The following is a 20,264-nucleotide window of genomic DNA, read 5'->3' as shown; positions in this document are numbered from 1 at the left end:
GCTAAGTGGAAACACATAAAAGAAAGGTCAAAAGATTTAAACTTGATTTCATGAATATAAATAAAAAAATAGGTGAATTGATACGCATGTATACCCCTAAGCCAAGCATGTAGCTATTAGTCTTAGCAGTTCGGGATACCTTACTACCAGCCGGCCTCAGAACCATTAAACTGAGTTTTAGAGCTGTACCCTCATTATGAGATAACAGGAAGAGTTACATAACCACTATTAAAGAGGCACAAGCAAAAACCTATGAGTAGAGTCAAAAAGATCCACCATTCGTCATCTTAGTTAGGAAATAATGTAACACATGTTTACATCTAAACCAGCCTAATAGATAAAGTAAGGGTTCGAGGCTGGTTAGCCAAACTTTTTTGCTTACCCCTAAAGTTTTTCCTAGTAGGCCTCCTACAAGACAGTAGGTGAATGCAGGTAACATCTGCCCTGGATGAGTATTTTTATCGAGACACCATCTCTAGCCTTTACTTAACCAAGAACCCCAAGCAGGGGATTTTTAAATCAGAGTTTGTTTCTCCTAGTCTTTGCCTAAAAAGCACAGGGCATAGAGCAGGTAGTACTGGGTTACATGATACCAGTAGCAGGGTGATTACGATGAGCCTCAATCTGACCTGACCTGGGGTAGTTAAAAGGAACTACTTACTGCAAACAGTACCTTAAAACATTAGGCATGATATTTTGGAAATGCATTAGGAAAAACACAACAGTTTTTAAAATGAACTTTAACTTGTTTTTAAGTAATGCATTGAAATCTGTGTAGTGTTCTCAATTTCATCATTTTGCTCCCATTCTACTACAGTTATTTCTTTCACATTTTTAATATAATAATATTTTATTTTTGCTGATTTTTTACATTTTTAATCTAAAAATTGTTTGTACCATAGAAACTTTTTATTTGTAACTGTAATTTATTGACTTTTTTTCCTTTTGATCTCGTTCTATAAGTCTCTTTCTTTTTCTTTTTTACCTCATTCTTTAAGTTCTTCGTTGATGTTTTTTTTTTTTAGTTTCCTTTCCTTTTTTGATAGTGTTAAAAAATTGCTTTCGACATTACAAATTTCTTTCAGTGTATTATCAAAGAAGAAACCAAAAATTAGTTTGTCCAAATGTAAAAATTCATAATGGTATTTATCAGAAATTGGTATTTATGGTAAATTATTGGTAGATATGGTAATTATCGGAAATTATACCACTTAATGAATGAAGGGTACACATTAATTTGAGCAGCATTCTTTTAATTTGTTCAATGTAGTTTTTATTTTTGAAAATTTTATTTTTTTAAATTCTTTAAACTCCTTAACTCAATTTATAAAACACAAAACTTTAGATTGAAACACTAAATAAAACAAAAAATAAAAACTGGTAATTTTTGGTAATTTAGAATCTAAAATCACTTTTTTTTATATTTTATTTGGTTTTGTATATTTTAGTTCTCATTTTCCAAATACTTCTAAAACATTTTCAGATAACAAAAGGTTATAGTGAATCACACAAGTATACGTTATAGTTAACATATATTATACATAATATGATATACAATAATAATAGTTGACTTATATTTAAATAACAAGTCAATAAAATATGATAACCATTTGTATTAATCTGTCTTGTTTCTGTCTTGAGTTTTAAGATATAATGTTGTCGAATAATTGTTGAGATCAGTAAGAAACTGTCAGTTTGTAACAGTAATTGCATTGAAAGTCCCAATAATCTGCGTAGAGGAAGTTGTAATAAATATGTTCTTCATCTAAACTCATAATCTTTATTGTTTGCTTAGTAGCAGCATGATCCTTTTTTTAAACAACCCAAACCCTCAACATATCTATTGCACAATGTTAAGCAATGCAGCATTCTGCTCTACAAGAAAATATTTTTAGATTTAGAAAATAGTTATTTTTTAATTATATATTCTTTTTCTAACACTTTTTTAGTGGAATGCACATAAAGGATGGAAGATTGTTCAAAAATTGTGTTTTTTAATGAGTTAATATACTGCAAATGACTAAATTAAATGAGAGTTTTAGGTCTACAAAAAATAGAACTTGTCTTATAACAAGTATAGATTTAGCCTATATATATATATATATATATATATATATATATATATATATATATATATATATATATATATATATATATATATATATATATATATATATATATATATATATATATGTATGTATATATATATGTATATATATATGTGTGTGTGTATATATATATATATATATATATATATATATATATAACATACTGTTTACAAACAATGACTGACAAATAGGAAGAACATGAGATGAGTACTTTTATATCGACTGACAAATATCTATGTATATATATATATATATATATATATATATATATATATATATATATATATATATATATATATCAGTCAAAGTATGTATTCAAGCATTTTAAAGTATTAAGTACACAGATAGTTGTTTATTGGTAAATTTTTATACAAATATAAAGTTAAAAAATAATTCACAGACTTTACAAAGTAAATACACACAAGCTAAACAAATATTATAGTCATCGACATATACATTTATTTGTAACTTACAGCATATGATAGGGAAAATTTGTAACTTTTAGGACGAAGTTTTAAATCCTTTAAGAAAACGACAAGAGAAAAAAAAGGCAAAAGGAAAACTGCCACAAGAAGATTTGGATACAGATAATATATTACGTATTTCTTTTATATGTCAATATTTTTGTTTGAACTTTTGTTTTGTATTAGTTTTTAAGTTAAAATATTTTTAAGTTTTAATAATAATAATTAATTTAATTAAAATAAGTTTAAAAAATTTAATAATAATTAAGTTGAAAGTTAAGTTAAAATTTTTTGTATATAAAACAATATGAAATAAGTTAAAACAATAAAATGAAAAATTAAAAGTTATTAAAAATTTTTTTTACAATAGAAAAAGAACTTGGTTATCGAAAACCCACTGGCTGGGACCTATTGCCATTTGTTATATACAGATTTTTAGTGTACCACATTTCTAAAATGCCTTCACACATCAAAGAAAGAATCAATAAAAGAAAAAAAGAAAAAGAGATGAAAATAAGAAAGGAAGAAGAAGAGCGTGAAGCTGAAAAAGCAAGAGAGGCTGGTAAGTAAATAGGTTGATAGAGAAAGTAAAGCAAGAGAGACTGTTGTTTAAGTAGGCTAATAAAGGAAATTAAGCTATAGAGGTTGATAAGTAGGTTGGCTAAGTTTTTTAATTATGGTTTGTCACCTTTGAAAAACAGCGTTTTGAATAACCATTTTTGTTAGGGGTCTGTGCCTGTTCATAACGTTTAACATAATATGTTTATCTTATGTTAATACATAAAACAATTTAAATGTTAAAATAATTTGTCAGAATCGGATTCATTGTGTTTTAAAAAATCATTAGTTTAAAAATAGTTTAATGAACTAGATTTAAAATTATTAGTTTGAATCCATTTAAGAAATTTATTAATTAAAAAACTATAAAATGAAGGTTTACTTAAAAGTTGTGTGTGATTTATTATAAATAATTTTAGTATACTTTCCTCAACTTTGTAGCTCCTTTTTAAAAGATATTTAAAAAAGTTATGTTCCAATGTTTGTTTTTTTAATAAGAAACCCCTAATTTATTATGTGATCAGTATTGTTATTTAAAAATGGTTTGATCTTAAGGATTACTAAATGAGTCTAGATGCCTAGATTATTACAACTTATTTAATCTTTAGTATATGTCTAGTTATAACTAGATTAGACTAGATTATACATTTTAATTCAACCATCAGCTTTAGTTAACTAGATAAAATATTCGATTCTCATCAAAATATCGTAAGTCTTTATAAAGATTGTGCGTTTACAAAACAATAAAAATTGTAAGTAAATTTGGCGATATTTTTTTTTCTGTTTTAAAAAAGACCACTATTCAATTCATTGTAATAACTAACTAAATTATTCAGGATGACATCTGAAGGGAGAAAAAAACTTGCTAGATTAGCATTTTTGTAAAAAACTCGCTCTAAGTTTCTGTTGTTATTTTTATTTTTAAATATTTCAAGTTTTTTTTTTGGGATTCTTGCTTAAAATCTGTTTATGTGCATAATTTAAGCTTTCTATTGTACACAAAACAATTACAAAGATCAACACCAATCTTTAAAACTGCAGATTTTTGTTGGTTCAAGGCAAAGTTAAAGTTATTTTATCTTTGAAACTGTTTGGAATTAAACGATGAAATTATGGGGATGTTCATAACTTATTAAAAGCCTTGAGTGTTGCAAATATTAGCAAAATCTAAGACTTAGGATTGCATGCTCTGGATTTTTTTACATGGAATCACCCAGAAGTTAGTAATTTGAAAAAGTTAATTTTTAGAATATTAATTCTGGATAATTTTCTAAAGTTTAAAAAAAGTTCAAAGTTTTTTAGTATAGATAATTAAAAAGATAAAGAATCCCATCACTGATTCGGGTTGTCTGGAAAGCGAGTTGGAAAGTTGACTATTTGTGTTAGGGATTAAAAAAGGCAAAAGTTGTAGGCTTTAATGCCTGCAGATTCACTGACACTAGAGCCAAGCCATTCAGTATGATGAGCATTAAAGTCACCGACAACAACATTATTAGCTGATGGATAATGAGAGAGGGCTTGGTCAATATGATCAGAAATAACATCAAAAAGAGTGCAGTCTTGAAATGAAGGAGAGCGATATAGAACAAAGAGAAAGGCGATAGAGTGAAGTGGTGCTAAACAAAAGCACATAAAAGAATAGTCTGTGGATTCAAACCTAGTTTGACAAATCCCGACAATGGGTTAATTCTTATGAATGTAAATGCCCAGACCAAGCATGTGACTATTGGAGTCTTTACGAATTAAAAGAAGATAAACATCAACACTAAGATCACAAGACAAGACAGTTCACAAAGAGCAAGTTGGTCAGGTGAACTTTGAAAGAGATGAAGCTCAATAGTAGAAAAGTTACTTCAAAGACCATGAATATTAGTGAATAATAGGTTTAGAGAACTTGATGATGACGATGGTTTTTTGTGTTTTATAGTTTTTGGTACTTTATTCATTTTTAAATTTGTTAAAGAACTTGACTCAAAGACAGTACTCAGTACACTGTTCAATAGTCCATGCAATTCCCTCATTGCTATTAATAAACCCTAAGCTGTATCAAAGGGCTCCAAATGTTGCCTTGACAATGCACACCAAAAGTACAAACAGGGACACTATCCATGTGCAAGATGGCACTGTTAGTGCTCTGATGTTTTTCAGCTGTTGATGGAATCAGCCTCTCTGGGAGCTACCACAGAGTTCAGGAAACCTGACTACCAGCCGGCCTTAGAACCATAAAACTGAGTTTTAGAGCTGTACCCTGATTAGGAGATAATAGAATGAGTTGCCTAGTCATAAAAGCAGAGATACAAGTAAAACCCATGCATTGAGTCAAGAAGATCCAGCATTCAACACCCTAAACTGGAAACAATTTATTAAAAATACATCTGTGTTAGCCTAATATATGAAGAAGGGGTGCAAGGCTGGTCAACAGATAGAGTCTGTTTATCCCTCATTTACCTCAGAAAGATAAGTAGTTTTCTTAAGAAAAATAATTAAATATTTTTGTTTTTTTGTTTTTTCTATCATCTATCATTTGGTTTGAATATTTATTAAATAAATAATAACAAGTGAAAATTTAATAGCTGAACATCACAGTTTGCATATATATAATGCAAAAGGGTGCCTTATGAAGTTTACAAATCTGCAAACTCTAACTGTTTTAGTGGGGTTATGCACAGCCGTATGGAATATGTTACTGTTTTTTATAAGTTTATTAATTCTGTTATTGTTGTGAATTTAGTTGATAGACTTACATATACTTTAATACAGGGAAATGGGTGTAGGTGTTTAAAGTCTATAAGTTTGTTAGTTACTATTTGAATTTTAAGTTATTTTAAAACTTAAATTATTTTTTTAATATATTAGTTTATAATTTTCTAACATAATCTTAATGATACCATACTTATTTAGCCTCCAAAAATACTTTTTAATGCAACTCACATCATCACTATTTGACCGCAAAAGTTCTGAAGTAGTTTTCGTGTCTTTAAAATCTTTTTTTTTTTTTAAATGATAATTTTTTATGAACCAATTCAAAATGTTTATATTACATGTTTGTTTACATTACATGTTTGTTTACATTAATACTACATGTAGGAGTAAACTGCTAATTAAGAGTTTTTGAAATCTGAAATTTAAAAAGAAAAAATGTCTAGAAGTTTATAAATAAATCTTATTTAAATTTTGACTTTAATTTAATTATTTTTAGTTATACTAAAGTTTTCACAGTGCTTTAACATGCTTTTTATATAAAAACATTATTTATTTAAATTAATGTAAGAAACACAAGTATTGAACAACCAAACATCTAGTTTTTACATTTAAATGAAGCAATTTTGAGGAATAAAAAGATTTCCTTAGATAATCATTGTGTTCAAATACTTTCAGTGGTGTACACTCATGGTCGCCTAATGGCAAGTGCCACCCGAATCTTTCGAAGAGCTACTGGAAATAGTGTTTTGATGCAATTGAGTTGCCCGGCTGGGCAACTGTTTAAATTGGTTCATTTTTTAACTTATTACTTAAATTTAAATTACTCGTTATTTAAATCGATTTTTTTGCCGCAGTTTGCATTTCTACATTTTGCAATGTTTTTGCCGCTAAAGGTAAATTTGTTCTTTTGGATATTTACTTTTTATCTAACATAACAATAAAGTAATATTTTTAAAGTCTGATTGTTGAAATTTATTTTCCTTCTTTTCTATTAACTTACTTCATTCTGTTTAAATTAGAATGCCAGTTTTTGCTTCTTATTGAATAGGTTAAGGTTGTCACGTGATTGTAATGTTATCACCCTATTTGAATTGGTAGAAGCCGTAAAATGTTCTGAAAACGTAAACATTAAAAAAACCTTTCAAAAAATCATTTAAATTATTTTTTTCATACGAGTTTAATTAACAATGTAAACATTTTTAATTAAACTTGTATGAAAAAACATGTTTCTAAGTACATAATTGAGTTTTAGTAACTAAAAATTATTTTTAAAATGTTTTAAGCATTGTTGAATGAATAATTTGTGAAATCATTGTATGTTTATAAAGTATGTACGTTTATAAACATGTCAAAGTTTAGCAATAATAAAAAATAAATTACCTAAGTTTTGTATAAAAGTTATCTATACTTTATTATAAACAGTTTGGCGGTAATTTAGGCAAAAAAGCTGTATAGAATTCAAATTTAAAAGTCAAAAAGTAAAAAAGTGATTGAGATAAATCTTTCATTACTTAACATTATGTTGTTGTTTAAACAATTTTAAACACATCAGGTTTTTAGCATATTTGTTATTCAATTTTTAATTAAAAAAAAAAAAATGAAGCTATATGATAAAATGAAAATATATAAATGCCGTAATAATGCATGACATAAATATTAATACATTTTTCTACACTGGTATAAAAAAAACATCATTTTTTTGGCGTCTCCATAATGATTTTCTTATAACATTCTTAATTATCATAAATACTTTAAGGATTTTCTCTTCGCAATGTTATCACCTCATTCAACATGACTGCCGATGCGATTTTTTTCATTTGATGTTAGAGCGACTTAACCAATAAAGAAAGTATGAAAGTCATAACTGCTAATAATTAGCAAATATTGTTACAAAATTAAATCATAAAAATTTCTTATGTTAAAATGTTTATTTATTAAATGCTTTTAATTGAATAATAAACTTTTTTTATTTAATTTCGTTACAATGTTTGATAAAAACGTTTTGTTTAAATAGTATAATAAAAGTTTTAATATACAAATTAAGTTTTGTTATAAGCTCTATAATAGTAAACGTTTCATTGTTATATTATTAAAAATAATTTAAATATAATGATACATTTTTATTTTTAAGAATAACTTCAAAAAAACTTTGATTGAAAGCTATTTTATCTATCTGTTATCGTTAATTTAAAGTTTAATTATAAAAAAACTTTTTTTTCTTTAAAAAAAGAGAGTGTGCATTAAAAATATGTTTAAGATGCTAGTTCAAATGTTTAAAAATTTTTTCTTTAAAAAAGTTGTTAAAGTTGCAATTCTCAGTCATTTTAACTTAATTCAGTTTAATTACATATACATTCATTTTTACTTAATTCAGTTTAATTACATAAAATCTGACACAAATAAAAATACCAAGGCATTTTTAATGCTATTTTACAAATGCCGATACCGAAATTTTGGTTTCGGTACTTTTTTTAATTCGGTAAAAACAAAAAATTCAGTTGAAAAACATACCAAAAATTTGTAAGATTTTAAATTTTTATCTGAGTTAGAAAAACAGTTATTTTTGAGAATTTTCACAAAATATCTAAAAAAATCTTATTTTGCAGTGAAAATCTGCCAGTTGCTAACTTCGCTATTAAATTATATCGCCAACTTATGCATTAAATCTCAATTTGTGATACACGTGTAATTAATTCTTATATAATACGATTATAAAAAAGCAATAAATGTAAGGTTTTATTTTTAAATAAATTTTTCTAATGAAATTAATTTTGACAAGCTGAAATGTCGGTATTGGTTTCTGTAAAATATTTGCTGAAATATCGGTTTTGGCACTGAATGAGAGTACTTGAAATTTCAGTTTATTTCGGTTTCAACTTTTTTTTTGTTTCGGTCGATCACTAATCAATAGTTTTCTTACAATAAATATAACGTATTATAACCGCTGAAGTTAAAAAAATAATCGTTAATAAAAATAATCTCTTTTATAATTTTATATACATCAAATATGAAAATATAATTTTATTCCATTGAAAACACACACTTTAAAAAACTCATTTAAGACATAAAACTTTTTTTTTTTAAATTATAACTTCATATACAATTGTGTTCTGATACTTAGATCTCCTCACTTCGTAAGTGAGGAGTTCAAAGTTCAATCTTCTCCACAGTCTTTGTAATACTGTACTTAACTTGCTTTAGCACTCTTTTTGTGAAGCAGTCTTATTTGTTATGATTCATATTTTGAAATTAAAGAATTGAGAGAGTAGCAATAATTTAAAAAAATATGTAACCATTTTGACTGTTATAGAGGTAAATACTGTTAAAAAAATCTGTACCTGCTTTCAAATCAAACACTCTGCTGCACCACAGCCACAATTAAAATAAAATTATGTTTATTAATATAATTTAGTAGTCAGAGTGCTAAATACTGAAGCATATAAATTTACTTGGTATTTTTGGTTATTTCTTGCTTAGATGCTACTACAGTTTAAAGTTCAGAAAACATTGCTATCAATCAATATAACCATAGAAAATAATGTTGACATTTTTTATTATTTCCTTATTATTGATTATTTTATATTTCAATACTGGTTTTTAATACTAAACTCTTAATTAAGTTTGTTGTATTGTAAAAACATCTTATATAAGCGATTTAAACAAATTAATATTAGTTTATAAGTTTTTTTTTTTTTTTTTGTATATTTTAGAAAAACTTCGACCAAAACGTGTTAAAGAGAAACCCACTCTTCGCGATGCATCAGAGTTTGAAAATGAAGAACCTGCTGTGCAGAGTTTACCAAACAGTTATGAATGTTACCAAACAGTTATGAATAACACCGAATTACGATCAGTAATTTTTCTTCTTAAATAATTCATTTTTCTTAATTATTTTTAACAGTTAACTAGTGAATTTAGATTTCAATTCTGTATTTAGATATCATTTTTAAAATAAGTATTTAGATCTATTTTAAAGAATAACAGAAAATATTGCAATTGGCAACAAACTAAAGATAAATTGCACAATGAGTGGTAAATTTGTATCAAATAATGCAGTATATAAATGTGTTTCATATAAGATGAACAATATATTGGCTTAACAGATGGTGAAAGGAAAAAAACTTTTAGCCAATCATAAGCTATCTTTTGAAAAGAAAGAAAGGATTCGAAAGATACTACGCAGTCAATATATATTTTTTATTATTATTATTAATAAGTTACACAGACAATACATGAACCGTATGTTCATCATTAACTAGCAAAGCTAGTTTGTATAGCAGCATTGAAGCAACCACGGAAAATGATGTACTATTGTAACTGTTTTAGATGCCGGTCTAAATTAGTTTTAAACTTTTTCACAGAAGCAGTATTTACGACATTGTCTGGCAAGGCATTCCATGCGTTTGCTACACGGTTGTTAAAAAAGTTATATCGGACCTGACAGTTATTGTCAATTTCACGATGGTACCGGATGTGATGTCCATAGCTGGGGGGAATGTTAATTGGATTAATACACCAGTTAACTAACTCAATATTATTCTCTAATTTAAATTTATGAATAAGATCCAATCATTTTCTTTGTTCGCATAGAGAAGTGAGACCAAGTTTGATACACTTTGATTGATAGTCAAAAGGCTTTATTTCTCGCGGTACTTTTGTAACACGCCGTTGAATGCTTTCAATTATAGAAATCAGGGATGCGGAGTCCCAAAAGGACTCCAGCTTTATATCTCTACTTTTGTCCAAGTCTGTAGTGTCCAGAAGCTCAAACATGTTTGTTGACTTATGATCTGCTATAAGAAAAAAATTCATAAGATTTAATGACTTGAAACTTATTGTTTTTAAGGCCGGAGTCCTGGAGTCCCGGAGTCCTTGCCGCCATTATACTTAAGGACTCTGGGTTTAAATAATGAATGTTCCTGTAACCTAAAAGTCTTAATTTTTTTCCTATTAGTAGTCCATAAACTTATTTATATATTTAGAGCTCCTGAATACCAAAAACTTGGATAAAGTAATCTTTTTGTGACTTTCAAATCTGGAATTCTTTTTGGGACTCCGCATCCCTGATAGAAATGTCCTTTTCTAATAATAAGGACGCCAAGCAGTAATGGAAAGTTCTAGAAGTGGACGTATATAAGCTGTATATAGTTTTTTCCAGAGTTGTGCATCTCTACTTATGAGGCAATGTTTTAGGATACCAAGCATTTTGTTAGCCTTGGCTGCAACAATAGAAAAGTTTGGTAATTTTGCTTTAGGTCATTGGAAATTAAAACACCAAGGTCTCTTTCTGATGAGTTTGATTCAAGTTGAACTCTGTTGAGACTGTTGTTTGAGCTTCGGTCATCAATAAAGTATAGGTGTGGAACGGATTTGGATTGGTTGAAATGTATTTTTTTACATTTCCTAATATTTATTTCCATAAGCCATTCTTAAACCCAATTAACAATGTTGTCAATGTCAGCTTGCAGACAAAGTTTTTATTCTTCAGTACTGCCCACACTAAGGATTTTTGTGTTGTCTGCATACATTTTGCATATATTTTTGTTACTAATTTGTTCTGGTAAATCATTAATGAAAATAGTAAAAAGTGTTGGACCAAGAACTGAGCCTTGCGGAACGCCACTAGTAACTTTTTCCCTTCCGATGTTACATTACCAAGTTAGATACGTTGAGTACGATTTGAAAGAAACGCTTTAATCCAGTTTAAAATTTTACCTTCAATTCCATAGGATTTCAGCTTTTGTAGCAGTCTAGTGTGAGGAACTTTCTCAAACGCTTTAGCGAAACCTAGAAAGAGAACGTCAACAGGAAGCTTAGATGAAATATTGTAGGTCAGAAAATCCATAGTCTCAAGTAAACAAGTAACACAAGATTTTTTGTTTATGAAACCATGCTGACAATTCAGTATAAGATTTTGAGACAGTAGATGCTGCATTATCTTATTTTTAACAATTTTCTCCATTATTTTGTATGGCACAGAAGTAATGGAAATGGGCCTGTAATTGTTTGGATCCATTTTAGAACCTCCTTTGAACAAAGGAGTCACATTTGCTACAAGCCATGCCTTTGGTAACATGCCTTGTTCCATTGATTTTTGGTAGATCATGGCTAGTGGAGTTGCTATTGTGTTAGAGCATGCCTTGAGTACGTAAGGACTTATCTGATATTCACCCATAGATTTTTAACCATCAAGAGTAGCGAAGTGACTTCGAACAGACTCATAATCAAAAGAGATATGAAAAAGTGATATAGCTGTGCGTTTAGTAAAAAGTGGTAAATTTTGAATGTGAGGTTCAATGGTAAAGACAAATTGAAACTGTTTGTTTAGAGTGTTGGCAATAAAAACTTGGTTGTTACTAATTTCCCCAGTCATTGATTGTAATGACACAATCTGGTTGCTTACAGTGCATTTGCTATTAATATAAGCAAAAAATTTCTTTGGGTTTTTCTTGTCATTAGATAAATTAATTTCATTAATTTATCTAATGACAAGGTACGGATTGCATCACGAGTTGCTTTCTTTACCAGATTACGAGTTTGTTTGTGCTCATTAACCAGAGGAATGGTTTTCCATATGCTATTGACGCTGAGAAACCAGAGAAACCTTTCTCTTGTGTTTGATTAAAAATAACAGTTCACGGGTTATCCAAGGTAATTTGCATTTTGTTTTTTTAAAGTAATGAAAGAGATAAAATTTTGGCAGCATTTTTTATAGATATTACAAAACAGTTGGTAGCATTCATCTGTGTCTAAATTTTCAAAAAAATTTTCCCATTTCAAATTAGAAAGAAAATTACTAAATGCATTGTAATCCCCTTTATTGTATGCAAATTTTGAACATCTGAAGAGGTTATTGCTGGTAGTAACATTAGATAACTGATACTGCCAGGACAAAGTGCAGTGACCTTGTGATTTATTTCTTAGAGGTGGACCGAAGATGATCTCATTGATTCGATCAACGGGTTCGCTGATTATTAGGTCAAGTGTATTTTTTGAAGAACCATTGGATTGCATAAAAGTTGGTTTGGTTACATGTTGATAGAGGTGAAGATCAAAAATAATATTAGCAAATTTGGCATCCAAGCTGGTTTCACCGCCTGTTGTATTCAACCAACCTTTGTTCCACTTGATGTTTGCAAAGTTGAAATCCCCAGTATTAATAAGGCCTTGTAAATTTTTGTTTTCAATTAGAGATTTTGAATATAAAATGGATCTTGCAATTTCGTTGTAGGCTGATACACTACTAGTTGGTGGGCGATAAATGCATCCTATAAGAAGAGGTTCTTTATTTAATATAAGTTCAAGCCAGAGTTGTTCTGAATATTTAATTCCTTTATGCAATTTATATTTTGTGCATTTATTTATGCTATAATTACTTTTTACATATATTGCAATACCACCACCGTGAGTAGATCGATCTTTTCTATAAATATTGTAATTAGGAAAAAAGGTGCATAAAAATGACATCATATTCAAAATTAGTAGCAGCTAGAAAAAGCTTTTGGAGTTTTTAGTTCAATAATGTAGTGTTGGTGTAAAACAGTTTAGATAACTAGCAGATGGTAAGTTTTTTTTTAATTGTTGGGTGTGTAGCTTATTGTTTATATTGTTTGGAGGGCATTGCTCTAATTGTTTGTGGTTGATATGGATGCTTGCAAGGATTCAATCATTTTAACTTTTCTTGCATCTGCAGTTGTTTTTTCGTCAACAAAAGGATGTTTATTGATTCCAAAAATTGAGATTGTTTTGGTGACATCGATACAGCGAACAGTATCTCTGCGAACAACATATCGAAAGGGCTGATCAAGTTTTAAATTGGATTGGAGTTGCTCATTCAAATTTTTTTTTCAGCATATGGCTTATTTGAAGTTTGCTTGCTCTGATGGAGTTCGATTTGGTTGGATAAAGATTTCTTTATATTTTGTGTTACATAATTTTTTTGCTGAGGAGATTACCTTATTACGAGCATCTATAGAGTCAAATTCAACTATAATAGAAGCAGGAAGGTTATTGTTTATAAAATGTGCCGATGTACGGCACATTTTGTACAGCTTGAATTAGTCAATTAGTAATTAATAGACTGTATATTTACAGGTAGATTGATTGCTAGGAGTATATCATTAACTGTACTTGTGTCTTCATTTAAACATTCTTCAGGGGGAACTCATTTGAGAGTTTTGCACTCCAATAAACACTACTTTCGTAGCTCTATTAGCCTGCAGGCAATGATTTTTTCTATTGTACTCATAAGAGCGTAGTTGGTAGTAGTACCAATTTTGGTGACATCAGAATAAGAAGGCTTCAAAGAATGTTGCTTTTGTTGAACGGTTTTTTCTTTTCTAGGATTCTCAAGTTGTTGATGCAGTATACAATTTTCATCCTTAAAACTGTAACTCTTTTTCCATGGCTGTTTTAAAAGCAAGAAATTCGTAACGGATTTCTTTATTTTTATTTAAGGCATAGGCAACTGAGTTTGTTTTCAATAGAGCTGACATAATTGATCGAGTACTTCTGACAATTGATGCAGAACACAAATATAGATCAATAGGAAGGCTACCACCCTGAATAACAGTGGATTACCTCCTGTCCGTGAAATATATTTTTATTATTATTATTTGCTTATTACACAGGGACTAAAAAGTTTCATCATGTGTTTTTTTCTGTGTGTATATATATATATATATATATATATATATATATATATATATATATACATATATATATATATATATATATATATATATATATTGTAATTATCTGCAGTGCCAGAAATTATCTTGTTGCTAATATTTGATGACGTCCTTTTATTTGCTAATAAAACTAATAAATAATACAAAATGTTTGCTGAAAAAAGATATAAAAATAAAAAGTGTAAATTATAAACTATGGGAAATGTAAATTATAAACTATGGGAAATGTAAATTATAAATTGGGAAAAAGCATTAAAATAGCTGTTAAAATTGAAAAATTAAGAAAACTTAATTACTTTAGAAGCAAGAAAACGTCATATTGAAAGCATGAATTAATTTGAAACTTCATGGTGAAGTAATGGAAAATAAGTTAAAGGGCAACATTGATGTTACAGGATGGGCTTTACCTGTACATAAGCATGCAATATTGTTCCTTTATTTAGCAGAATATCCAAACAATACTGAAAGCTTGCTTAAAAACCTCATTTTTAAGATAAGTATTCATTTTTCTAAAATGAATAAAACATGAAATTCTTTTTAAAAACATTCTAATAAAAGTCAAATTTAACCAGAGACTTGGTGCTCAAAAGTATAGAATGTTTGTTATAGAGCGCCACTGTAGTGGTATTGAGTAATGGAAAAAAGTTTTTTGCATGTATGTTAAAAACTGAATTTTTTTTTAATGCACATTCAAAATTGTTTTGAAGTAGTTTATAAAAGTATCATCACTTTTGTTACACTTCAATAAGCTTTTATGATTGTTTGAAAGTGCTACTTTTAAACATGAATATCTCTGGAAAAACAACTCAAGATTTTATAAAACTTCAAACTACAATAACTTTTGAAACAATTGGAATTTCAAGTTTTCAGGTTTTTCTTTTTAAATGATTATAAGCTGTTCATAAAAATTTCAAAAATTCTAAGAATCCAACTATTTTCAGTTGCCTTATTCTTATAAAAAAATGTCTTTTTAACATTATTGAATAATTATTTTTGAAAAATAACACTTAAAAAACTTTAAAAAACTTATTAGATTAGAAAAACGCTTTATGAATAACATAGGGGTTTAAAATTGTGAAAAAATTGCATGACATAATTTGTGGACGACCCCTTAATGCAAAAATGTTTTTTTGATTTTACTTTAGAGCTAAAACTGTCATTTAATTTTTTTTGTTTGACTTTTAGCTTATGTTCAAAACTTTTTTTTTTTATCTGTGCAGTTTTTATCTGAAAAGTATTGTTTGTCAAAACCAATATATAATGTCTCAATTTTTTTGTATTATTTTATTACTCTTTTTAAGACTATAAAGTCTAAATGATTAATTAAATTAAAGATTTAATTCAACACTGAATATTGATTGTAGCCAAGTCAATTTAAAGTTTTCAATGTAAAATATGCAGGGATGCGGAGTGTCCAGAAGCTCTAAACATGTTTGTTGACTTATGATCTTCTATAAGAAAAAAATTCACAAGGTTTAATGACTTGAAACTTATTGTTTTTAAGCCCAGAGTCCTGGAATCCCGGAGTCCTTGCCGCCATTATACCTAAGGACTCCAGGTTCAAAAAATGGTTGTTCCTCTAACCTAAAAGTCTTAGCTTTTTTCCTATTAGTAGTCCTTAAACTTATTTATATTTTTAGAGCTCCTGGATACCAAAAAACTAGGATGAAGTAATCTTTTTTTGACTTTCAAATCCGGAGTCTTTTTTGGGACTCCGCAACCCTAAAAATATGTGTTTATAACATTTAGAAACAACAAGGAAATTTATTTGCTATTAAATTATGAGTTTTTTTTGCATAAAAAGTTTTAATTTCAAAATTTCCTGAAATTCTCTTCTATTAGAGGCATTCTATTAAGGACAATGTGTTGAAATAAGCTTTGTTTTTTGAATTGCATTCTGGCTTTTAAATCTCTTCTAGTGAATAGTGGTAAAGTTGACATTATTTCTTTCTGCTTTATGAATAAAACTGATGCTTCAATCACAGGATCATCTTAGTAACATGAGTAAAACATGCTGTATATAATAGAACCATGCTTGAATTTCATTTCAATAAAGTCTTCCATAGATAATGCAATATTAAGGAACATTAAGGAATAAAATTTAAGCAGTCTTACCTGCAAATTTTTAACCTGTATTTGGAAGTATTTTGGGTTTGCTCGTGTTTTTTTTTTTTTTTTGCAAAATTCATTTTTTAATATTTTTGTTGCGTTTGTGTTTGCAGTCACAGTTCACTACAATTTTATGTCTTATTTTTTAAGACTACGGGTTCCTAGTTATTTTTTTAATGACTCCAGATGCTTTCTCTGATGTAGTGGGATGCAAAATACTATATTTTGTTAAATGTTTCTTCTAGTAAAAGAATCATTTTCAGGAAACACTAAAAATCAACAAGATTTGATAAAAATTAAATTATTATTGTATTCAGAGTTTGAAATTTCAATAATACTATTTTTATAATTTTTTTATTGCTTTTGAGTTTTCGAGCACTCGATTCAGTTGATAATTTATTGTTTGATTGTTTTCTTATTGTTTTTCACTCGATTCAGTTGATATTCTATTGTTTGAAATTAAATTAATTTTTAGAATGTTGATGGTTTAGCGAATTTTGCAAATTCAGCAACAATAGTACAGAATTTGTGAAAAAAGCAGGGTTTTGCCTACTTTGTGTGCGTGTACACACGAACGCCAATGTTGTATTATATGTTGTTTACCTTTAGTCTTATATTTTCTAGATCTATAAGTATTACATTTTAAAAAAAACTTTTTATTTAAAATATATACAATATATTTTTATTTAAATTTTATGCAATAGTTTAAAGCTTGATTAGATTTGCATTTTTTTTTTTTTGGTAGTTTTCAATTTTTTATGATTTATATTTTTTTTAATTTTTTTCATAATTCACAATACTTATATAAAATTAATGGAACAACTTTATAAAATAGAAACTGACAACTAATTAAGAACTCATTTTATGTACCTAACATCTAGGTTGAAAATTTTATTTAATAGATTTTTTTTAGAGAAAAGATGAGGAGTGGACTGAGGAGGATTATGCATCTTTAGCAAAAGCAATGTGTAAATATCCTGCTGGCACTCTTGGAAGATGGGAACGAATTGGTCATGATCTTGGTCGCAGGGGAGATGAGGTAAAAGATTGAAAAAAATAAACGTTATCTTGTATCTTTTTTTCCTAAGGCCGAGAAGGCCACTACAAATGAGGAGGCTACTTAATTGTGGTTATAACCCTCTCTCAACTCTATAACTTCAAAACACGAACCTTGACGAACAAGGCGGCTGCGCAGAGAAACAAGTTGAGTGCAGTACTACCAGGGACGTGGTGGGGATCAAACTCCGAACCTCTTGTTTATAAAGCGTATCTATATTATATGTAAAATAGTATTTGATAATTCGTTTTGAAATACTGCAAAATTTGTTTTGATTCCATAATCTAGAAATTTGGAGGTGCTCTTCTTCAAATAGTTGCTTGCCAACAGTGCTGACACACTTTAACTGGGTTACAAGGCAGTAACCACTTAACCAATTAAAATTTTAAAGATTATCCAAAAGTGCTCATTCTTTAAAATAGATCATTCTCCCTTTTTTTTAATCTTGAAACTAATTTTTCTACATAATCTACAACGAATTGCAGAAGATAAATTAGGAGTTAAGATCTCATTGAATTATTTCCGAATTCTAGTATGCGTTGAGTTTTTTCTAGTGAGCACCATATCTGAATCTAATAATTGAATGGAACTTTGTACATTATTCTTATTTGCATTGATATTAAAAATTTTTCACTTTTTTGCTAAGTTTTGATTTAAAATCTTTATTGTAAAAACAGAGTAAACAAACATTTTTCAAAAAATCAGAGTATTTTTGAAATATTAAAATGGGTAAATTTCTTGGATGTCACTAAACGTATTTAAAAATTTGTTAAAATTATGTGCATATAAAAACCTAAAAGCAAGTACAATAATCAAGAAAGGTATTTTTGACTCGCTTATTCTATGCCAATATATTTAAATGTCTATACGAAATAAAGCCAAACCATTCTTAGTATAAATTATATAATTTTATCAATTAAAAAAGTAAATGAAACTTTACACAAGTAAATATAATTTTTGGTTAGTTATCTGATAAAAAGTAATAGTAAAGAATAAATAATGAAAATGATCAATATAGTGATAGAATACTATACATAAATAGATTAGATAGTTTTATTGAAAAGTATGGAACTTAAACGTAGTCATTAGTTTTGAAATATACAAAATTAAATCCTGTGAGATGTGACATTAAGGTGTTCCGTCTTAATGAAAGAATGCTTAATATCTTGAGGAATTTATATTATTACGGAACAAATCTGTTCCATTCATTTAGTTTCATGCATTCCATTATGTTACCTTAAATTACGCAGTATAAAATCCCCAAGTTTACCCTAACAATCTTTAATCTCTTCTTTCCACATAAATAAAAATTTATGTGGAAAGTTAATTCCACATTAAATTATGTGGAAAGTTAATTCTCACGATTAAAACAGTTGTACAGTAGTTGTAATGTAATAGGTGTACATGGTATCGTATCTTGAAACACCCCTCATTTTTTGAAACAGGTGTATATAATGTATTAATGATAGCTATTTTGTTAATGTTTTGATAAATTCTTTCAGATTACAAAAAAAGTCAAGGAAATGAAAAGTACAATTGCACTGAATTTACCAAACCCGACCGGTAAGAGTTCTCATCATGATTTTAGTCTAGTAATTATTCATACAATCGGTATAATTTATCAATTTGGCACGACAATTTCTATATCAGTTTTCGATATTTAATTGTAATTTTAATTCAGGAACCGCTGCTTTATCGTCCAAAAAGAAAACTGCCATTAATATCAGTGATTCAATTATAACAAAAACAATTGACCGAGAGCTTAAAAAAACAACCATCATAAGTGACTCTGATTTGTATCAGTCGCAGTATGATATTCCAGATGACTACGATGAAGGAATGCCCTGTGAAGAAGAACCAATAGAAGTATACACAACAGTTAAACAAAAGGTTAAAACACGACCTTTAGAAGATAAACCATCAGAAGTTCTTGATAACATTCCGGTGGTTAAAACTGACATTGCTATTGATTCGTGGACGCAAGTACAGCAGAAATGCTTGGAAGCAGCGATTTTACAATTTCCAAAGTCAACTATAGACCGATGGTCTTGTATTGCAAGAGCAGTTCCTGACAAAACAAAAGTATATATATTTTTTGTTTTTTTAATTTTGTAATTAAATATCGATAGTTAAATATCGATAATTTATAAGTTAAAAGTTAAAAGAGCTTTAAAAATCGATGCTGTCTTTTAGGAACAATGTATAGCGCGGTTTAAAGTATTGGCAGAACATGTGAAGAAACGAAATCAAGATAACTCTTGCAAAGAAAATTAGGAACTTATTTATTTTTAAATTGGAATAAAATTTGAATATATATTTTTTTCATCTCTTTCTTTAACATACTTTAATTTAATAATAACAAATAAAAAAATGCAAAGTGAGAAATATGTTAGAAATACAACAGGAGAGTATATATTAGTAAAGATTTGACAATTGCTCAAAGATAAGCTAGGAAATTGTTAATTAATCGTTAATACAAGAACGAAATGATTTAAACTGCTCGGAGGAAGTAATAAACTTGCCCTTTCTATTAACTATTAAAGATGAAAGATTGCTTAAAGTTAAAGAACGCCAC

At 28.1% G+C, this 20,264-nt stretch overlaps 1 protein-coding gene across 1 annotated transcript in view; it reads left to right on the top strand.

Moving 5' to 3' along the window:
- LOC100202352 (dnaJ homolog subfamily C member 1) overlaps positions 1 to 20,005 on the top strand; it is a 57,223-nt gene extending 37,218 nt beyond the window's left edge. The window contains exons 5-11 of the mRNA XM_065810361.1: positions 2,614 to 2,707; positions 2,943 to 3,134; positions 9,544 to 9,686; positions 17,546 to 17,671; positions 19,192 to 19,252; positions 19,371 to 19,771; positions 19,883 to 20,005. Coding sequence (XP_065666433.1) covers positions 2,614 to 2,707; positions 2,943 to 3,134; positions 9,544 to 9,686; positions 17,546 to 17,671; positions 19,192 to 19,252; positions 19,371 to 19,771; positions 19,883 to 19,963 — 1,098 coding nt within the window. The 3' untranslated portion in view covers positions 19,964 to 20,005. The remainder of the gene's footprint in view (positions 1 to 2,613; positions 2,708 to 2,942; positions 3,135 to 9,543; positions 9,687 to 17,545; positions 17,672 to 19,191; positions 19,253 to 19,370; positions 19,772 to 19,882) is intronic.
- Positions 20,006 to 20,264: the final 259 nt, after the last annotated feature.

This window comes from Hydra vulgaris, chromosome 11, assembly GCF_038396675.1.
Source record: "Hydra vulgaris chromosome 11, alternate assembly HydraT2T_AEP".
NCBI classification, from domain to species: domain Eukaryota; kingdom Metazoa; phylum Cnidaria; class Hydrozoa; order Anthoathecata; family Hydridae; genus Hydra; species Hydra vulgaris.
The sequence above is the reverse complement of the archived record's forward strand: the minus strand, read 5'-3'. Positions and strand labels throughout refer to the sequence as shown.